The 22,079-nt window shown below is 42.7% G+C and overlaps 1 protein-coding gene across 1 annotated transcript in view; it reads left to right on the top strand.

Annotated features, from left to right (window-relative positions):
• Positions 1 to 1,194: 1,194 nt before the first annotated feature.
• The window catches only part of klhl4 (kelch-like family member 4), a 32,461-nt gene continuing 11,576 nt past the window's right edge, over positions 1,195 to 22,079 (top strand). Inside the window, exons 1-4 of the mRNA XM_086136907.1 lie at positions 1,195 to 2,005; positions 14,329 to 14,496; positions 15,300 to 15,436; positions 15,871 to 16,067. Coding sequence (XP_085993033.1) covers positions 1,554 to 2,005; positions 14,329 to 14,496; positions 15,300 to 15,436; positions 15,871 to 16,067 — 954 coding nt within the window. The 5' untranslated portion in view covers positions 1,195 to 1,553. The remainder of the gene's footprint in view (positions 2,006 to 14,328; positions 14,497 to 15,299; positions 15,437 to 15,870; positions 16,068 to 22,079) is intronic.

The following is a 22,079-nucleotide window of genomic DNA, read 5'->3' on the forward strand; positions in this document are numbered from 1 at the left end:
CTCAAGGGGGGAAATGTCCTTTGGACAGATGAGACCAAACCGGAGCTTTCACGAGACACACAAAATGAAGCATTCAAAAAGCATTGTTACATCCATTGAAACATGGAAGAGGTTGAATTATATTCCAGGCCCGTTTTGCTGCATCCAGCACAGGGTGTTTTGAATTAGTGCGATGTGCCATTAAATATAAACACTACCGACTACTACTCTTCCGGGCTCCGTGTTGATGACGGTCCTCTTGTCGCAGCTCCTCCCGTTATACCATCACAGACAGTCGAACAGTGCAGACTTTTTTTTGTTGAACTAAAGCAGGGTTGTTGTAAAACGGTTGTTCTCAGGCTCAAACCAACAAGCGTTACCATCACAGTCAAGGGGTGACAATTGAATGGTCCTCACTTTCTCCTCAACAAAGACAGTGATGTTGCAAACATGCTGCCGTAATGGCACAACCACAGAGCACCGAGATTCTCCTCCAATAAATATAACGGCCAAAACCACTGAAAACAGTCCGCAACAGGTCCAATAAACTCGAAATGACACACATATTCACAAAACACAAAAAAAGGTGCAAAATACAATTTTTGAAGTAAAAAATTAGCCAATGTCTTACTGAAGGCTGCCAACTCAAAAGAGCCATTTGAAAACCCTTTGAAATCCCAATGAGCAGCTGTGGAAAGAGACAACAAATGCAGTCTGGACAACGCGCCCACCAAATATCAGACACCTGGACCAGTTCACAGATGTGGTGCAAAAGTCACATTGAGAATTACAGAATATATAATATACTGTAGGTAATATAAAAATACATTAAGATGTGATATGTACAGCAAAAAAACAAAACACTATTTTGTTAAGGTGTGACCTCATCAACCTTAATCCACGACACCGCACCTTCCTTGCAGTAAGAGCAGATAGCTCTATTATCTCTCTCTCTCTCTCTCTCTCTCTCTCTCTCTCTGTCATACACACGCACACATGAGTACGCGCGCACACACAAACACACAGAACACCGAGCAGAGATGGGACTGGGTAGGGGTGGGGACATTTTCACATTTTGTCAAATGCACTGTCTAAAAGTGTGTGGTAGCATGTGTGTGTATGAAGGATAGACAAGCAGAGAGAGAAAGCGAGAGTGAAAAGGGGTAGAGAGAGAGAGACATGGGTGGCAAAGGGGAGGGAGTGTGGATCATGCATGCGCATTAACTCAGCTCCAGCGGCGCAGCAGCAGCAAACAGCAGCCGCATCACCAGCAGCAGCAGCAGCAGCAGCAGCAGCACAGGAGGCAAGGAGAGGAAGGAAGGCAAAGGAGGAGAGTTGGAGGCAGACTGCTAAGATCAAAAGCTGCAGAGGACCGCTCTGCATCACTAAAAGAACAATAGAGGTGTAACAGAGAAGGGAGGTAGGGGGTGGTCATGAGTGTAGTGAGACAATAACGGAGTGGAAGAGGAACCCTGTAGTCAGTGAGGACTGAAACCGAGGCTCCCGTCTTGTCTGCTCTCCATGTTTTTGGGCGCTCACCATACTATTGCCCTTGTCTCCAAAGCCAGGGGAGAATGTCGGGGAAGAAGGAATTTGATGTGAAGCAGATCCTCAGGCTCCGCTGGCGCTGGTTCAGCCACTCGTCCCAAGGTTCGGCAGGAAGCGGTGGTGTCGGCGGGGTGGGAGGTTACATCCAGCAGGATGGCAGCGATCACAGGGGGACCCCGGTCCACAGTCGGCTCAAGAGTCAGTCTCGGGAAAGGGGTGGTGGAGGACCGCGGAAGTCGAGCAGCCCGGCCCACAGTATCCTGGCGCCGACGTTGGGACCCACGCCTGTCAGTGTCAGAACGGGTCAACAGTCATGGCAGCAGCAGCAGCAGCACACCGTGCCAGGCCTTCAGGTCAACGAGGACACATCCAAGGGCGCTCCGTCACCCAGCACCCCCAGGAAGGAGGACCCCAACACGGGCAAAGAAGATGTGAAGAGCAGCACGGAGGAAACTTCAGAGGTGGAGGCCAGAGAGAGGTACACCTGTTGACCTCGTAGACCATGTGTTCATGTGACTTCTTCACTTTCATCAATCATTTTCAGACATTAACTCAACAAAATTAGGTACAGCCTCACAATTAAAAAGAAAATCTGCAGGTTCGGAGATTCAGAAACACGTTTCTTGATGTGCTTGGAGTTTGGGGTGGTGTAGAACTGCACTGTCTCACATTGGAAACTAATTCTAATATTTTCTCTCTTGCTGAGCCAAATATAGTACCCGATGCTTGAAACACCTCTCCATTTGGAACAGCACAGCTCTATATCACGGCAAACTATACAACCACAATCGTAAACACAGGCAGCAGTCGCTCCAGTAAGCCTGGAGGCTTGTTTGCTTAGAGTCACAGGTTCAAGACCTGCTGTGGAGAGAAAAATATGGAAATTGAGGACGGTTGTTGGAGGGAAGCCAGTTTACTTTGTGAAGCCCCCTCTGAGCAACACAGCCTCTTCGTTTTGACATTTCTCCACAGACTACTAGCATGTTAAAATACTGTTCATGAAAATGCCTTTCTCTTAAAGTGTTAAAAAAAAAGCATCAATGTTCCCGAAAAGTATTCATTTTCTGGGGAACACAGCATTTACCTTATTTTGATGAACTGAAGAGTGTGTGCTGTGGATGTTAGATTTGCTTTGAAGCATTTGGCACAAGTGAGTCTAATGAACAAGGTAAGCCATTGCTGACCTCGGGACTCACTTTTATGCTCCGTAGATTGTTGGACAGGATAAATCATTGACGCGTTACCTTAATTATTCAGTAGACATAAACATCAGCTTCAGTTTTGAGCCAATCTGCTGTTCTCCAATTTGTCACGTTCTTACATTGACTGTGTCAGACTTTCATGGGGTTAATGTGTTAGGCGAGAAAAAGCTGTGACATCACTTAAGAGCCAGCGGCCCTCGAAAACAGAAAGCACTGTTATCACACGAATTACCCCGATGCCCATTAAAGTGACTTCACAGGTCAAATGCCATCATAACAAGTAGCTGCAGTGCAGTATGATTTATCACAAGGAAAAGTGTTTTACAAACCCTGGTTGCAATTGTCCAGATGTTCATATAGGTCTTGTTAAAGTTTTAGTTTTTATGAAGGGTTAAATGGGCTGATCAGTGATCTGTTTGTGCGTGTGTGTGCTTGAGTGCTTTCTGGCTGAAACCTAAAAGGAAAGCGCCTTGATATCAAGGATGAACCCATCCTTTGACATCATTCTTCGGTGATTGGCTCTATGCTTGCTTCATGTAGTCGGTGAATAATTAAGCAGTTCAATGCAACTTGTTGCTTTATTTTAGAACAGACTCAAAGGAAGTAAACTGAATGCAAACAATGTGTCAAGCAGGGTTCACTGAAAGTCAGGATAGTAGAACGGACTGGGAATTCTAAATTAGCATATGCCGTTTTGGAATCAGCTCAACATTTTGCTCTTCATAATTGGCAGATATTCATATTTGGTGGGGGTCCGTATGTGTGAAGAGTACATGCATAAGAGATGTGCTCACAGTGGGGGAAAAAAATGTGTGTAACTCACTGGCTCTCAAGGGGACCATGAGTTCATGCTGGTCATGTAAAATACAGCAGCCCCATCATATTTGACAACGATGCTGAAATATTAAAAAGGGGTTGCACTCCGTGAGATCATAAAACATGCCCTTGGCCTTCCTGCACTTGGTTTTAGTAACATGCATTTATGGACTTCATAACCGTGCAAAGTAATCTCATACATTAAGTCAGTTTAACGAGAAAGTCTTCCTTTGCACACATTAAATTGATAAACGTCATCACTGATCTTTCACTATTATGAGTTCAACATAAACTAGAATGACCATCTATATTGTGCAGGCCCTTTCCGAGGCCAAAAATGTTCTCATCTGGATGAAAATGAACAATTTATGCACACTTTGCTTATATTTTGTTGAGATTCATGACAAAATAAATGATTGATTGAATACATGATGGTAAATGGAATTGTCGCACCTTTATCTAAAGCTGCATCAAATTTATAAGGTTTCACGAAAAGGGTTTTATCCTTTTCGTGAAACGTAATCCTCCAAATGGATGAACAATGTATCAGGCTCGTTCAGTCAACACTTTTTTTGGGGAGTAATACTGCAAACTAACAAATGAATCTTTCTGTCTTAAATTTCCTTCACTTCCTTCCTCTTTCACCCGATTGTACAAGGCTGGAATGGCTGTTTGCATAATTATTCAGTAGTTAGGTTGAGAGTAGAAATGATCACAGGAAGTACCTGTATGTTCATCATTATTGTTGGCTTTTTAAAAGATTTTGCTCATTGGAATACTGTATGTCTCTTTATGTATGCTAGCTCTTTATACTGACAGGCAGAAAAATCCAATGTTCTTCCCACGGATGACAAACTGTACAATCAGCCTGTGTATCATTTCACTAGTCATACTTTTATATATTTTTGTTTGCTGGCTACCCATGACAGTTTTTCGGCAACAGAAAACAGGTACATTGGCTCATAAAAGCAATAATCTCATAAATAAGAGAAGAAGTTATTCAAGAAGTCCTGACATTGGGATGGGGCGTTAGTGTGGAGAGTTGCAAGTCAAAGTAGGCCAATGGCTTTGTGACACGTTGGCAGTGAAGCAGATGTGACCGAGATACACATTCATTTACTCTACCAGCCTGATGCCCCTATTCTGTCTCACATCCTAAATCCTTGACACATGATTTTTCACAATGTCTCAGGTTAAATCTACGACTGATTTGTGCTGAATGTGAAAAAAGTACAATAGCTTTCACTTTCTCTCCCTTCTTGGATAGTACCTCAGGAGCATTAGGATTTTTTTTTTTTCACATAATGTGGAACCGGCCATGGTTGAAATTTTTGTCATTATTCAATTTGACCACAAGCGAAAACTGTGAAACTTTAAAATTCAACACTATGAGATAGTTTCACTTTAAGCCTCCCTGCTGTTACACTGGCAGCCCCTGACATACCTTTTGATGGAGAGGAGAAGAGAAGGGATGGATGACTCCGGCAGCCAACAAATCACTGATGTAGGTTGTAAAGTTTACTAGAAGGTCGGGCCCAGGGGAGGAAGTCGATCGCACAGTGATATGATGGCTAAGCGGGACGATAGTGTGCCTGAGACTTACTAAATACAGTACTTTCATGACTTACTAAGGCATGATAATCATGGGAGAACCAAGGAAAGAATGGGAGGAGAAACACAATGTGAAGGATGTGGGACATTGGAGATGTGGAACTCAGAAAACGAGTGTGACAAAAAGAGCTCCAACTAACTATGGTCGGCAGCCGACTGAGAGCCACGACATAATGACATTAGCCGTTTGCCGCAGGGCCGATTAATAAAAGGAAAACAATTCCAATGTATTTTACTTGGATTCCCACAAGGAATAAGCACGCCTCTGTGCTCTTCCCCGAAGCAAGTGAATAACGATCATCCAAATAAGCACTAGGCTGCTGATTGAAAACCAAATAACAGTTCAGCAGGAATCTGCCACAAGCGCCTACCTTCCCGGAATAATGTTTGAGTTACAGCATGTTTGATTTTTGGTGAAAAGGCAAAGCTGTAGCAGGTGAGATGCTCACTGCCTGATGAGAGGTGGGGAGGTGGGTTGGTGCAGGCGGTGAGTGATTGGCCACGACTGAGCTGCTGTTGAGTCAAAAGTGGTGGAAATTCTCTCAATGCAGTCCACAACCTCCCTCAAGTGTGGAAGTAACAGGGTAAAAGTATTAAAAGACACCAGGCCACGCCGAATAAAAAATAATATAAATGAGAATGAAAATAAAGGTCCAAAGCAACTGACATCATCAAAGACCCAGAAGCAGTCAAAGTCAGAGTAAGTCGGCCATCACTAGAAAACATTGTCAAGGCGCACTGTTCAAGAATAACTAGACTTTATGGGGCTTGTCTGAACTCAGAAATCTATGTTTGTGGCACTTTCAGAGCAGTCTGTATGGGTGGAACAGTTAGCATATGCAGACAAGCAGGAGCAAAGAAAGGACTACTGCAGTGTCTACTGCGGTGTCTACTTGGGCATTTCTGGTGAATTTGATGTATTTTGGTTCAAAATTTTCATTCATTCATTTTCCGAACCGCTTTATCCTCACTAGGGTCGCGGGGGGTGCTGGAGCCTATCCCAGCCGTCTCCGGGCAGTAGGCGGGAGACACCCCGAACCGGTTGCCAGCCAATCGCAGGGCACACAGAAACGAACAACCATTCGTGCTTACACTCACACCTATGGACAATTTGGAGTGTTCACTCAGCCTGCCATGCATGTTTTTGGAATGTGGGAGGAAACCAGAGGACCCGGAGAAAACCCACGCAAGCACAGGGAGAACATGCAAACTCCACACAGGAAGGCTGGAGATGGAATTGAAACCGGTACCTCTGCACTGTGACATGCTTACCACTCGACTCCCGGGCCGTCCGGTTAAAATGTTTATTTTGATAAAAGTAATGTTTCGATCTTGCTTTAGTACTACTGGTATTTTTCCTCTAATACACAAAATTCGTCAGTCCCTCTTTTAATGTCACACATCTAGCATTTTGTACAGTTTTTGCAACATGATGGCATTAGAAAAAGTCTGGATGGATTTTTGTTTCAGTTTTGGGAATTATTTAGTTATTTGTTTGCCCAATATTAAATATCTGTAAAAAATGCACAAATTATTGCTACTGGTATCATTTGTAAAAATATTTTCCATTTGATTCGGCAGTCAGAACATGATCAAACATGACATTCAATCTCGAAAATGACTTAAATAACTCAATTTACGAACATGTTGCTGTCCCTTTGTAGTTTTTAATATTGGAGGGGTAGTTTGAAAATTGGGCGGCCCGGTAGTCCAGTGGTTAGCACGTCGACTTCACAGTGCAGAGGTACCGGGTTCAATTCCAGCTCCGGCCTCCCTGTGTGGAGTTTGCATGTTCTCCCTGTGCTTGCGTGGGTTTTCTCCGGGTACTCCGGTTTCCTCCCACATTCCAAAAACATGCATGGCAGGCTGATTGAACGCTCTAAAAATTGTCCCTAGGTGTGAATGTGAGCGTGGATGGTTGTTCGTCTCTGTGTGCCCTGCGATTGGCTGGCAACCGATTCAGGGTGTCCCCCGCCTACTGCCCGAAGACAGCTGGGATAGGCTCCAGCACCCCCCGCGACCCTAATGAGGATCAAGCGGTTTGGAAAATGGATGGATGGATAGTTTGAAAATTCATACAAAATGTAATTGTAAACAAATCAAATTTCATTTAAAGAGGGAATTTCCATTGCCAGAGGGAACCTAAGCTGTGTGGGAAGATTTCATTAGAAACATATTGACTCATTCATGCTGTGCTCTCAACCTACAACTAGTCGTGCTCTATTAGGTACAGGGTGACTTTTAACAATTACAACTACACGCCCCCGCCTGCTGTTCCTGTGGAGAGTTGCTAAATCGAACTTAGTAGAGTAAGTCACAGCCAGTCTCACTTTCGTCCACCCTTGTGTCTAATGCAGCCACATATCTAATTTGTCCTGTCCTCATCCAAACTGGCTCCATAGTTGGCACACAATATATAGCCCACGTTAACCTGAATGGAATGGAAACCCTGACCTATTGCACATAAACACTAACAGAGGGTGGAGTCAGCGGTTGTTAGTTTGAATGATATCTCAATTCCCTCTCCGCCGCCTTGGAAAAGAAATACCGGCACCTCTCCCATGTCAGCAGCAGTAAGTCAGATATTTGTTCGAGGCCTTATATCGCCACAAGCGTCACCATGTGTGGCACATGCTACAGGGCAGCAAATGACCAAATAAAGTGGAATTGTCATCTCAGAATGACATCTTTGTGGATAAGATACATTCACGATCGTTTTGTAATAGATTCTAAACATTTTTTTAATTATAAACTCATCTTGAATAAAGGATCAGATTCTACTGAGAAGAGATACAGCAACTCGCTCTCTCTCTCCATACACGTAATGACATGCTGGACATATTCTCTCTTTTCGGTAAAAATCAGCGTCTGTTCTTTTTCCATCCTTGCAAATTGAGCTAATTCAAAGAAAATAATCCCTGACACAGTTTTTCATGAATTTTACATGGATGCTATTAGGAATGACCGTGACTCAGTCCTGCAATATCCTGAGGCACTCATTTCCAGTCATTTGCATTGAAAAGAATCACTGAGCCATGGATAACAGTAATAAACTAAAAAAAAAAAAAAGACTTTTAATTCATGGATTTCATTTCATTTAAAGCACATATTTATGCAAGATATATTTACATTGTTTGCTAAATGCTGGTGAGGAACGACAATGATTAATCTAATGATTACCACCTAAACACATACATTTCTTATGAGAACACAGTAATAGGAAGCAAAGTATGACATTGACTAATGACAACAACAGACTATGAGAGTTAACCATGGAAAAAACTACCATGTGTGACAAGCTTTCTGAAAAAAATCTGCACATTTTCACCATAAAGACTCCCCCAACATTGACAACTGGCACACTTACATCATTTACTAGCGTCAGATGGCAGGATGTCACAGCCACATCGAACCGTTAACCACCGATAATTTCAAATAGTGGAACTATCATCACAGCATGTAGGAACAGCATTTGCTCAAAACTGAATTTTTCCATTTCACACACACTGGGTGCACTTTGGGTAATAGGTCCGTCAGCCTTCTTTTGGACAGCTGACACTGCTTTGATTTACTTAAAAGAGAAAAATCTGCTGTGTGGTTCTGGAAGCACTTTGATATCTGTCTGTGAGTCCAAATTAAGTGTATTCATGATATTTTTACACTTACATTTGTTTTTTTTTGGGGGGGGGGGGGTTATTTATTTATTTTTGCATAAAATGTATCCAAATTTAGGATACTAGAAATGGACATACTGCCCATTAGCCATTAAGGATTCTTTCAATTTACACTTACCCAACTCTTTTATACTGTAAATCTGGTACAATGAGTAATTCAACTCTATTAACATCCAAACTACATTTGAGAAAATATTTCTTACTCACACTTTGGAAAATAAGTTTGGATGGTAAATGTTAGTTTGTGAAAGCATGTTTATACGAAGTAATCAAGTTATATTTTGTTCACTACTTACACGTTAGAAATGTTCAAAAGTTCCAGTGCAATTTTAACTGAAAAAATCCTGAAATTACAAAACAGAAAAGACCATTTCTCAGTATTCGTCATTGCAGCCTCTAAGTTTGAATCTCATTAATACACACACAGTGTTTGTACTAGAGTATTTCCCCCCACCCCACTTACACAACTTCATCATGCATGACGGCCAGTCCACTGAGGTGGAAGTAGCTCGTGAAATATATATAGAGTATAAAACTGCATGAGGCTTTTCAACCCAATCATCTGTCTAGAAGCCCTCAGTGGCAAATAACCATGGCTTGACTTTGCTGCCTAGGAAGCAGCTGATGCTTCACTGAGATCCCCTGTAACACGACTGATTCATATTCATATTTCTTTACCCAGCAGGTCTAATCTGGGATGAATCATCCAATATGAGGAGCAGTTTGACTGTTGCTGCACAGGAATGACGTGATTATTTAAATCTGCTCTAAAGATGAGATATTGCTGTGTGCCATGGTGTTCGACTGGTTAGCACAGTGATGTCCAGCTCCGGGCCTGGAGGGCCACTGTCCTGCCTGTTTTCCATCTCTCCCAGCTGCAACACACCTGATTCAGATGATCAGCTCATCAGCCAGCTCTGAGGCAGCATGAGAACAATCCTGATGATTTGAATCAGGTGCGTTGCTCCTGGGAGAGCTGGAAAACAGGCAGGACAGCGGCCCTCTAGGACCGAGTTTGGACACCCTTGGGTTTGCATGTCCGCCTCAGAAGCGCAGAAGTCGTGGCTTCGAATCTGACCTCGGCCTTCCTGTGTTGTGTTTGCATGTTCACCTGCATGGGTTTTGTCCGGGTACTCTGGTTTCCTCCCATATTCCAGAAACATGCACGGCAGGCTAATGGAACATTCATTTTAAATGGTGTGATTGTAAAGCGTGATTGTGAGCGTGAATGGTTGTTCGTTTATGTGTGCCTTGCGATAGGCTGGCAACCACTTCAGGGTGTCCCCCGCCGACTGCCTGAAGATGGCTGGGATAGGCTCTAGAATGCCCGCGACCCTCGCGAGGATAAGCCGATTATAAAATGCCTGGATGTGCGTCATCAGCTAATAAAGCTTCATACAGACCTCATGGCAGTAGCATGAAGCCTAAGAAGAGGCTTTTGATGAAGGCGAAAAGATGGAAAGACGGTTGAAAGCCATGCAAACTACTTCCAGAGGTCCAGACTTTTTGCATTAGTGTAGAATTTCGAGCGTAGAATGGATGTTTAATTTTGTGACCATCTCATGGAGCTAAACAATGTAATGTCAATGACAACAAACTCGAAAATATTGCGCAATATGTCAAGCAAAAAATGCACGTATAGTATAGCATTTTAGATAACTGCAATGTATCGCAACTTACCTCTGCATTCTAAGTGGATAATTATGGTGTCATTGTTCATAACAACAATAACAAAAAAAAACATCACTGATTATTTGCTGGCGGCACAGTGGTCGACTGGTTAGCACGCCCACCTCACAGTGCAGAGGTCATAGGTTCGACTCTGGGCCCCTGCCTACCTGCGTTGGTTTTTTCCGGGTATTCCGTTTTCCTCCCACATTCCAAAAACATGCGTGGCAGGTTCATTGAACACTCTAAATTGTCCCTAGATGTGAGTGAGCGCGGATGGTTGTTCCGTCTCTGTGTGCCCTGCGATTGGCTGGCAACCAGTTCTGGGTGTACCCCACCTACTGCCCGAAGTCAACTCCAGCATGCCCGTCATCCTCGTACAGATAAAACGATTCAGATATGGATGGATGAATGGATAATTTGGGGCGGCCCGGTAGTCCAGTGGTTAGCACGTCGACTTCACAGTGCAGAGGTACCGGGTTCAATTCCAGCTCCGGCCTCTCTGTGTGGAGTTTGCATGTTCTCCCCGGGCCTGCGTGGGTTTTCTCCGGGTACTCCGGTTTCCTCCCACATTCCAAAAACATGCATGGCAGGCTGATTGAACACTCTAAATTGTCCCTAGGTGTGAATGTGAGCGTGGATGGTTGTTCGTCTCTGTGTGCCCTGCGATTGGCTGGCAACCGATTCAGGGTGTCCCCCGCCTACTGCCCGAAGACAGCTGGGATAGGCTCCAGCACCCCCCGCGACCCTAGTGAGGATCAAGCGGTTCGGGAAATGGATGGATGGATGGATAATTTGCTTGTGTCAGCTATCTGGTGCACACATTTTGCTTTAAAGTCAAGCAGTACTTACTCTCTGAAAGTTTTGGAAACTGTTGAAACATTTTGTCTAATTAGAGTAATTTATATTGCCTCAAGTGAACTGTGGCTTTTGCAGGACAGACCTCTCCAGGCCCCGGTAGCGTCTGTGACTCTGAGTCAATTGGTTTGTTATCTGCGATGTATTGCAGTGGGCCACAGTCCTTTCCCTGAGACGGGTGTTGTGATGCTTTAATGCCTCAATAAAATCAGGCTGTATACCTTTGATGATTCCACCCACTCCTGCAAACGAAATATACACCACTGAGAAATTTACCGTCCTCTGGAATGTGAGACCAACGCAATTAGTGTCAGCGAGATGAGCACGCATGGAAAATCCTTTTTAGCAGGCCTTAGAGCCAATACAAAGGGAGCGCGCCTCCGTTTTATAGCCCCTTTGTCATTCTGTCTTGTTTGGTGTTCCCATCCAAGATGAAACAGTCATTCGGGAATTATCATGACAGCACTATGTATCATGCTTTGCACTTAAACACACCGTGTAGCACAAAGACTGACCTGGTGGGACTGGAGACCAATGTTAGAAAGTTCCACAGACAGGTTTTCATGACTTTGAACAAACAATTCAAAGAGGAAAGTCAGACACTTGTTATTTCTTCTGTTTATCATAACGTTCATATAAGCAACCGTCCCTCCATTCGACAAATCAGGGAAGCAGCCATTCTATTTCAATGTCTCCAATACAGTATATGGTAAGTGCTCAAAGTAATATGCTCATCAAATAAGCTTTGAGAACGATCAGCTTTGAATACTGCTTAGTTAGCTTGGATTAATGTATCGCTAGTTTACACAAGATTTTGTGCATGTAAGGCATGTAAGCACTTGTGCATGTAAGACAGGGGTGGGCAAACTTTTTGGCTCGGGGGCCGCATCCATCCATCCATCCATTTTCCGAACCGCTTGATCCTCACTAGGGTCGCGGGGGGTGCTGGAGCCTATCCCAGCTGTCTTCGGGCAGTAGGCGGGGGACACCCTGAATCGGTTGCCAGCCAATCGCAGGGCACACAGAGACGAACAACCATCCACGCTCACATTCACACCTAGGGACAATTTAGAGCGTTCAATCAGCCTGCCATGCATGTTTTTGGAATGTGGGAGGAAACCGGAGTACCCGGAGAAAACCCACGCTGGCCCGGGGAGAACATGCAAACTCCACACAGGGAGGCCGCAGCTGGAATTGAACCCGGTACCTCTGCACTGTGAAGTCGACGTGCTAACCACTGGACTACCGGGCCGTCGGGGGCCGCATTGACTTAAAATTTGACAGAAGGGCAAGGTCAGCACGAGCTATGGTACATTTAAAAAAAAAAACTGCATTTGTTGGCAGTCCATATCAAACATCAACAGAACAAAAGCATGAACGTACTGTATTAATATACTTTTTTAAAATGACGACAGTGTTGTTGATGACCTATTTTAGCCTGTGCATTTCTGCAGATGGGTTGTGATCAGACCAGTAGAAGTAGAGTGATACAGAGGTCCTAGGTGGTCGAAAAGATCCCGCCCCCTCCCTCCCTGTGTTCTGCAACTTCAAGTCAATGCGCCACCTGGCGGTGAAATGCCTGTCATTACAAGTTCAATTGAAATGAATGCAATCATTCACATCGAACCTTAATTGTAGACCGACCTTCGGCGGGCCGGATTAAAAAGACCAACGGGCCGGATTCGGCCCGCGGGCCGTAGTTTGCCCACCTCTGATGTAAGACATTTTGTTGCAGCTCTGGATAAAGGTGTGGATTTCTAGATGCATCATTGACGTGGAGGGGGCCAAAGTGACACTTTTTTTCACAGGACTCCGAATCCCATGCAGCGACCCTGTGCATGAGTTACAAAGCGTGGACTTAAATAGCAAAGATTTTGTTTCTCTCAAGAATGATCAGTCTTTACACAGCACAGCCACTGTGCTGATGACAGTGAAATCCTTCTGTGACATGATGCGGTTCTTTTTTTGTGCTGCGAAATAAACAAGCCCAAATGTCAGAATGGAGCAGCTTTGTGAAGGGCACGGAGTGACCCGATTGCATTGTTCAGCAAGCGTCAGAGGGATATACTGGGATGCTGGTGAAACAGAGTGTAATCTCGCAGCCTGCGGAGACGGGGATGCGGCTTTCTCACAATGCAGCAATGAACAGGCGTCTTCGCTTGTTAAGTCTCCGTGTGATTGGCACGCTTTTGTATGCGCACAGATAAACACAGGCCTGTTCTGAAAGGGAAGCTGTGGATTGTGGTGCTGGTTGTCCCACCGGACTCAGCTACTTAGTTATCCACTTATTCACGGAGTTTAGTCCACAACCAGTTTATTTTCAACTTGGAATGACGCAGAAGCACCATAGAGGACAGCTGAGTTTTGAGTGTCGCGTGTTTGAATAAGCACGATGGTCCTCCTCCCATCATTCTTATGCTTGCCTCGTTTTGCTTTGGATCGCAAAGGACACGGGACAATGGAGAAAGAGGAACGTTAGTTACTGTGGCTATCAAACGAATTCTACAACCTGGTTTCAAAAGATTTGATCCTGGATTCATGTACACGTAGACATTTTTTGTAGGCACTTAAAATTTGAAATTGAAATTCAATTCTTGAAACCTTTAGGAGATGATGTCAAGTCAGCGGGCAGCACAGAGAACTAGTGGGTTAACACATCTGCTCGCAGAATTGAGGTTTTGGGTTTGAACCTCAGTTTCGGGCTTCCAGTGCGGAGTTTCCATGTACTGAATTCCCTGAGTTTGAGCGGGTTTTCTCCGGGCACTCCAATTCCTCCCATAAAAACATGCATGTTAGGTTGATTCAAGATTCAGAATAAATATTAAATGGTGTCAATGTGTGTGCCTGGTTATTCTGTCCATTATCTGGCAACTAGTTCAAGGTGTAACTTTCAAGAGGAAACAAAAGGACTGAAAGAAAACATGAAGTTAAGAGTCCATAATGGCGGTCCTTTTTCATCTTGTCTTCTCCAGGTTAGCTCTGAGCGCATTCACCAGAATGAACAGCAACTCCTCTGATGAATTCTTTCAGGCCACAAATCATGCTGAGCAGACCTTCCGAAAGATGGAAAGCTACCTGCAGCATAAGCAACTGTGCGATGTGCTTCTCATAGCAGGTGATCACAGGATACCAGCTCACAGGTCAGCGCTCCTCTCGAATTTGATTTACTATTTCATGACATTTGATGTGAAATGCACAAACTTCATTGAGATTTCCAGGGTGAGTGTTTGGCTTTTCCCTGGTCTTACAGGGTTGTCTCGTTGAGCAAAAAAACAAAAAAAAACAAAAAAACAATCAAATAATCCTTTGGAGACAGTTGAGCCTACAGATGAGCAAACACATTGTTCACCACTCCGCAAACAAATAAAACCCACTGCTGTGATCTATTTACATCTCTACCCTCTCACATCGACATGTTACTTTTGAGACGCAGACGCGGGGATCCAAATCACAAGCATGTCATTATGTGGCCGGAAGAAAGCGGGAAAAACCATGAAGCATTCTCTCATAGCATCAAGCCAAAGTGAGCAGACAAACATGAATGATGAATACCGTGCTTTTTGCTGGATCACGTTAACTTATTCAGGTGCACCTGGTAAAGTGACTGTACGGTTCCAGCTCCATACTCAAATTAAGGAGACTGGGGGAGAAGAATGAAACATCTCGGGCAGGAAAATGCTTTCGTGCTTCTCTTTGCGCTTATTTTAATGAAGAACAGCTGTCCATTTCTACCACAGCGCTTGCACTCCAATCTTTTCCACATATCTAAAATCAATTCATCGCCCGCTTTTACATTTTTAATCCATCAGAGTGAACACACATATTTTCAAAACCACACAGTACTACATTGTATAATAATCATGTTTGAACGCACGAACAATATTCAGTCATGATGTACACAGTATGTGCCGCTCCGACCTTACTTGAATTGTCTCTGCATCAGACTTGTTCTGAGCGCCGTCTCCGACTACTTTGCTGCAATGTTCACAAGTGATGTGAAGGAGGCCAAACAGGAAGAGATCAAGATGGAGGGGGTGGATCCAGATGCCCTCACCTCCCTGGTTCATTTTGCCTACACTGGTGAGTGCTCATAAAGATATTCACAAGCGCTTGCAAGTCGTTAGGAGACCTCTGGAACGCGACCGTGATTAAAATGGATCAATCACTGAAGTGAACGACCGGCCACCCTCATGACTTCATGTTACTTTATCGCACAATTCCCCTTCTGTATGTGACAAAGCATTTCCTTTTTTCGCTGCATTCTAAATACCTAAAATTAAAAACAGAATGTTATGATAATTTGTTTCCGCTTTTTACGATGGGGATTAAAAAAAAGCAGTTTGGTTTTTATTACGTCAATGAATGTTATCGCCGAGGAAAAGGATTTATGCTCATTTTTATCTATTCGATGGTGGGGTGGCAGAAATTATGAGTGACACCATTACAGTTTTTGCCGGCGCAGCTACATTTGGTCGTTGCATAAAAAATATAGCTTGCGCACTCTGACATTGCAGGTGTCCTTGAGTTGAAAGAAGAGACCATCGAGAGTTTATTGGCGGCAGCTTGCCTCTTGCAGCTCTCTCAAGTCATCCAAGTTTGCTGCAACTTTCTGATGAAGCAGCTTCATCCCTCCAACTGCCTGGGAATACGCTCCTTTGCTGACGCCCAGGGCTGCGTGGACCTTCTTAACGTGGCTCACAACTACACCATGGTAGGCAAACGTGGAGAAATACAAGAATGAAATGGCCGACTCTCCAACACCATAGCTTTGAATGCAAATTCTATTGACTTTGCCATTACCGGTGCGATGATAATAATATAGCTCAGTTTTGATTGACAGCTATTCATTGATAGAATGGATACTATCGTGGTTACGGTTTGCAGCGGTGTGTCTAAGAATTTATCTTTCGTGTAGCTATTGTGTGAACATCTTAAAGAAACAGCTCTCAATATAAAACAGCGCAGTTCTAAACCACTTGTAATTACTACCACAGTAATGAACATAACGTGAAATAAATCCATTTTGAGAGAGTGGTCAGTTTCAATAAATGTTATGTATATACGCTACTGCTGAAATGTTGCGTCTTCGTTCTCTATTGCTTTTTGATCTGTGGTTCAAAATGAAGAGACAAACAATCGTCTTATTTGTTTCACTGTATTTATTCATGCTATTTATTGTGTTTTTATTTTTTCATTGTAGTCTCAAGCCTCACCACAAAGTAGCCAGTGCTAGACATCTGATATGCATCACATTTTAAAGGCATTTAGATTTTAATTTTATCATAATTTTAATGTCATGAATATAAAGAGTAGCGCACATACATAAAGCAAGAATCTTTTTTTTCTTCTCAGTGTCACAAAACTGAAGATATATTCCCTGTACACTGCTTGTGTCTCACTCTCGCTCTTCTCAGGATCTTCCTTCATCTGTCTATCTCTGTCCGTCTGTCCTGTTCTGTGTCACAAATAATTTCATCCAAGTAGTCTGCCTCTCTCTGTGCGGTGCTCTCAACTTGCTTCTCTTTAGCTTTCTCAACGCCGTCGTTTGACTCTGTCTTAATGTTTTCCTGAGTGTTATTCACATTTCTGGTGCAAAAATGTAGTTCTCATCCAACCTTCTCTTCACTTTGAACTATAGACAAAAACATTTTTGAGAAACTCACAACATGTGAGCATAGAAATTTGTTATAAAAAGCTACTATTGCCGGCTTGTTTGCTTTTGTGTTGTGGTAAGGTTAAATTACATTACCTAGAAGCATGCAGGTTGCCATATATTGGCCTCCTCAGTAAAACTGGTCTAGAATCACCCCTGGTGACAAACATGGTTAGTGAGTGAAAGTGATTTTCAGTTTCGTGTGTGTGTGTGTGTGTGCGCGTGTGTGCGTGTGTGCGTGTGAGATTCCATACTTAATCTCAAACACTTGCCCTTGACATATAAAGGTAGGCACAGGATATAAACTTTTCAATGGAGCATTTTGTTACAGAAAACAACATTCAATATACATTGTTATTTCAGTCGCCGTAATTTAACGTCAGTTTGGTGTTGCGTGTTAGTGTTGAAATCGAGGGTTTCACGGTACCTTTTGCATTGCTTATCTGGAATCGTATTTCCTGTGCCTTAATGCAAAGTATAAATGTCAAAGATTTTGCATGCATAAATACAAGATGACAAAACTAAAATGTAAATGCCTAAAGTGAATTCTGATCTGTTTTGCATTTTGAAGCTAAATACATATATTAAGTACACCTTCTTGCCACCTAACAATCCTTCCCAATGAGAGTGAGCAATAGACAGGTTATTTTCTCTCTTGCTGTAATTCTGCCAGAGTTTCTGGTTGACAGCTCAGTGTCAAGCAGCTCCTCGGGCATCCTTGCAGGTTGGCCATGTAGACTAAGAGGCTAAGGACAAATATCAAGGTGAACAAAACAACAGAGGCAAAGACAGGCCAAATTGGTTGAATACAGTTGAGGCAAAAATAGTTGCATCTGACAGGTGATTAAGATTGCCTCTCATAAATCATACATGGGCATGAAACCAGATTTAAGTAGAACTGCATGTCTGAAGGACATTATCCAACCAGGTACGATACTTTAAAGATATAGTACCCTAGAACATACAATATATTGTAGTACCATATTGCAAGAAGTTGTTTACTCCACTTAACAGGAGTCTTCTAATGTCACCAAGTGACAAATAATGCATTTTTTATGCATCTGTACTTCTTGGCTATTAATATATCTCACAACTTTCATTTTTGCACAGCGTTTCCTAATTTACATGTATAATTTTACTCCCAGATCTATGTCCCACTGAGCAAGAAAGACGCCTTCTCATTAAGGCCACTCCTATCCTGTCTGGAAGAAATCAAAACCTGGATGGCACAAAATTTCTTGAGATTCAATGAAAAGAAGACAGAGGTGATATTGTTTGGTCCCAGTGGCCCTTGTACATTCCATCCTGTAGACTTGGGCCCCCTGTCTCCTTATCTTAAGTCAACAGTCTCAAACTTGGGCCTTAAACTGGACAGTGATTTCAAACTCGATCGGCAAATTGGTGCCGTTGTTAAATCCAGCTTCTTTCACCTTAGACAGCTGGCCAAAATAAAACCTCTCCTCTCACATGAACACTTTGAGACAGTAATTCATGCCTTTGTCACATCCCGGCTCGATTACTGCAATGCCCTTTACTTTGGAGTCAGCCAGTCCTCCATTAAGCGCCTTCAGCTGGTCCAGAATGCCGCCGCTCGCCTCTTGACTGGTACTCGTAAGAGGGAGCACATAACTCCTACTCTGGCATCCCTTCACTGGCTCCCCATTCATTTTAGAGTTATTTTCAAGATCCTCTTATTTGTTTTCAAATCTCTGAATAATCTCGCGCCACCTTACCTCTCTGAGCTCATCCGCCCCTACACACCTGCCCGGCGCCTCAGGTCTGTGGACCAGACTTTATTAGAAGTACCAAGAACTAAACTGAGGCTCAGAGGGGATCGAGCCTTTTCTGTTGCTGGTCCCTCTCTCTGGAATGACCTCCCACTAAACATTCGGCAAGCCTCCTCGCTGCCCATCTTCAAAACCCTCGTCAAAACTCACTTGTATTCTTTGGCATTCGACTCAGCATGACTTAGATTTGTTCTTGGTTTTACTGTTTGGTGCTTTCTACCGCCTTTATTACCGATTTGTCTTACTGTTTATTGTGCATGTTAAATTGCTCCATGTACAGCACTTTGTATGCAGCGATGGCTGTTTGAAAGTGCTCTATAAATACTGTTGACTTGACTTGACTTGACTTGACTATAAATTTCTCCTAGCCATTTTTTATTTCTCATTACTACAAAATAGAATTTTAAAAAGTCGTCCATTAACTCAGGCATTACGCCTGAGCCGCAGCGCAAAAAGAGAACGACTATACATTCCTGTACTGACACAAAACAAATTAATGGAATTTAAGAGGGAAGCACCTATTTGCAGACTGCTGCTCACACAGTATCTCAAGCATCAGATGACAGCCAAAATGACTTGGCGAATTATGTATGTTTGTACAGCATAATGTCACACACCTGCCGGCCTCTTTACCGTCATGTTTTTTTTCTTAAAATTATGGCATCATTAAGTCTAGTAGTAATTAATTAGTTTAGCTTGGAAAAAATAAACCTCTGTATCGATATATTTCACTTTTATGGTAACATTTTCAACACACGTGTACGTCCTTGATGGCTCCAATGAGACTTAATGTGTCATTTACTGGTGGGTAATAGACACACACTGGACAACGAGTAGGGCAGAAAGACAAACTATGCCAAAATGCATCGCAAAAATTTGCAAGGGGTCGACAAGTAAAAGCTAACCAAGTATATATACACTGGCATGGTTTTCCACAATTCTTTTTTTTTTACAAAATAAATGTACAGTACTTAAGCATGTTTTGTTGATCCTCATGTGCAGGCAGTTGATACACAGTGAAGACAAGCATGTCATGTTTGTGAACATTTCCGAGACATAGACTGATTAAACAGTTTGAGATGAGACAGCCACGCTGGTGACAATAACTATTTTTAACAAGCCAGAGGCAGGAGATGAGCTTAACTGCCCTTGGGAGGATCTGAGTCCCCGGCACTGGCCGGCGGCGGGTATGGCTCTTATGTCCATAACGATTGGAGCTGCACTCGATAATGGAGAATGAAGCTGCTCAGACACCTGGCAAAAGTTGCTCTCTGATCATTTTGTGCATTATATATATTTCAATTTTCCAGTGTTGTTCGTGGGGTTGTGTTTCATGGGCAAAACAGCACTTCACGGATCGCAGGTTCCCCTAAGTGTATTTTGTGACAAAAATAGACCATCCTGCACTGCATCTTTTCACATCAAAAGTGGAATATCACTTGGTTGACTTATTTCATTGATGTTAACTTTCAGTCGTTGCGAGAAGTCGTGATATTCTTTCAGTTCATGAGCTTTAATGAGCTTATTTAGTCAAATGGTTAATATGCTGGTGAAGCTAACTTGTGCTAGTTAACACTCATTGCCATCACTGAAATGTTTTACTTAAAAGTAGAATGTGTAGAATTCAGTGCCCTCTAGCGATGGACTAACATAATGCAACTATCTAAGCTAGAAACGCGTGTATTTTGAAGCCTCTTGCAGCTCTATGGTGCCGTAAGAGAGACCACACTTCTCAAAGCCAAAGACCACAGTATTGTTTTGAAGAGGTGCAGACAACATGTCATCCTTAACGTCATCAAGTGACGAAGTATGTGAGTTGCATTTGTTACACATGCTGTTGTAATTGACAAGTGCATTCGCTAAGTTTGTCTCCTTCATTTATCCGTAGCAGAAAGATGTCAGCGAAACATGGCAGCCCTCCCTACTTCAAATACATTTACATTAAAAAAGTAGGTTGATGTGATGGAAATTTTTTAAAAGAGATATATTTTTGAAATCAATAGTTTATTTTTTAAAATAATAAACTGTGAAAAAAAATGTTCCACACTGTTCCTTTCACCACCAAAATAAACAAAATAAAGAAATCTTTCACTGGGTTGCGGGCATGGTGCAGCCTATCCCAGCTGTCAACGGCAATATACGGGTACACCCTGAATGGGTTGCCAGCCAATCGCAGAACACACATAGACAAACAATCATTCACACTCACAATCACATCTAGGAATAATTTAGAGTGTTCCATTACCCTTCTCATGCACGTTTAGGAAACCAGAGTATCCCGAGAAAACCCCTGCAGGCAAAGGGAGAATATGCAAACTCCACACAGGAGGGCCGAGGCCCGGAATCAAATCCATGACCTCTGCACTGTAAGGCGGATGTATGAACTCGTCATCCACCATCCCTTAAGTACATTAGATGCCAGAAAATTACTTTTGATACTTACAGCAAATGTCAGCTACTTTTATTGAAGGAATATTCCACAAGGTGATTTGAATTTTGAACCTCTACCAACATTTTTTCTGTTAAGAATCTTAACTTAAGATACTTGCACCTTTACTCAAATATCGCTTTAAGGTACTTGATACAAGACTGCTAAAATCGTTTACATGAGTCAATTGATCCAAATTTCCTTACATCATGCTTTGTGATGTGTTTTATTCCCTGCTTTCCGATATATCTATTCAAAAAGAGCCAGGTGAGCAAACCATTCGCTTATTGGTTTGATTCGTGTTGCATCATCCTTTCAGTCTTTAACATGTAAAAATGGCAATTAACCACATTGTTGTTGTTTTTCTCCTTGATGTCATTTATCAGTTGGTAGTTTGTACTATGCATTATTGTCCACTCTGAGTCTCTCTCAGCCATTTTACACTAATTGTGTTAAATATAATATCTAGCTTTTCCAATGCAGCCACACCTATTGAGAAAATTCAGAACAATATGCACACATTCCCCAATTCATAATTAGATAAATAAAATACATACATTTATTTTAAGTACCGGTAAATAAAGTAGACTCCCCTCTCTCTCACTGATACCTTTTAAGTAAAACAAGAGCATTCTATTTATTCGTTCTAACGTTATTTATTTATTTATTGAAATCATTGTGTTAGAGTCCCCTCCAAAAGTATTGTAACAGCAAGGTCAGTTTGGGTTGATCTTTTGAATGGAAGCCCAAATGCCCTCTTCAGTGTACAACAAAAACAAAGGAGGTGACCTTGCCGTTTCAAGATTTATGGAGGGGAGTGTATGCTTTCTAGACCGCACTTTGTTCCAACTGCGG

The sequence above is a fragment of the Hippocampus guttulatus genome, chromosome 2 (genome assembly GCF_054856545.1).
Source record: "Hippocampus guttulatus isolate MCC_2025c chromosome 2, RoL_Hgut_1.0, whole genome shotgun sequence".
Lineage (NCBI taxonomy): Eukaryota > Metazoa > Chordata > Actinopteri > Syngnathiformes > Syngnathidae > Hippocampus > Hippocampus guttulatus.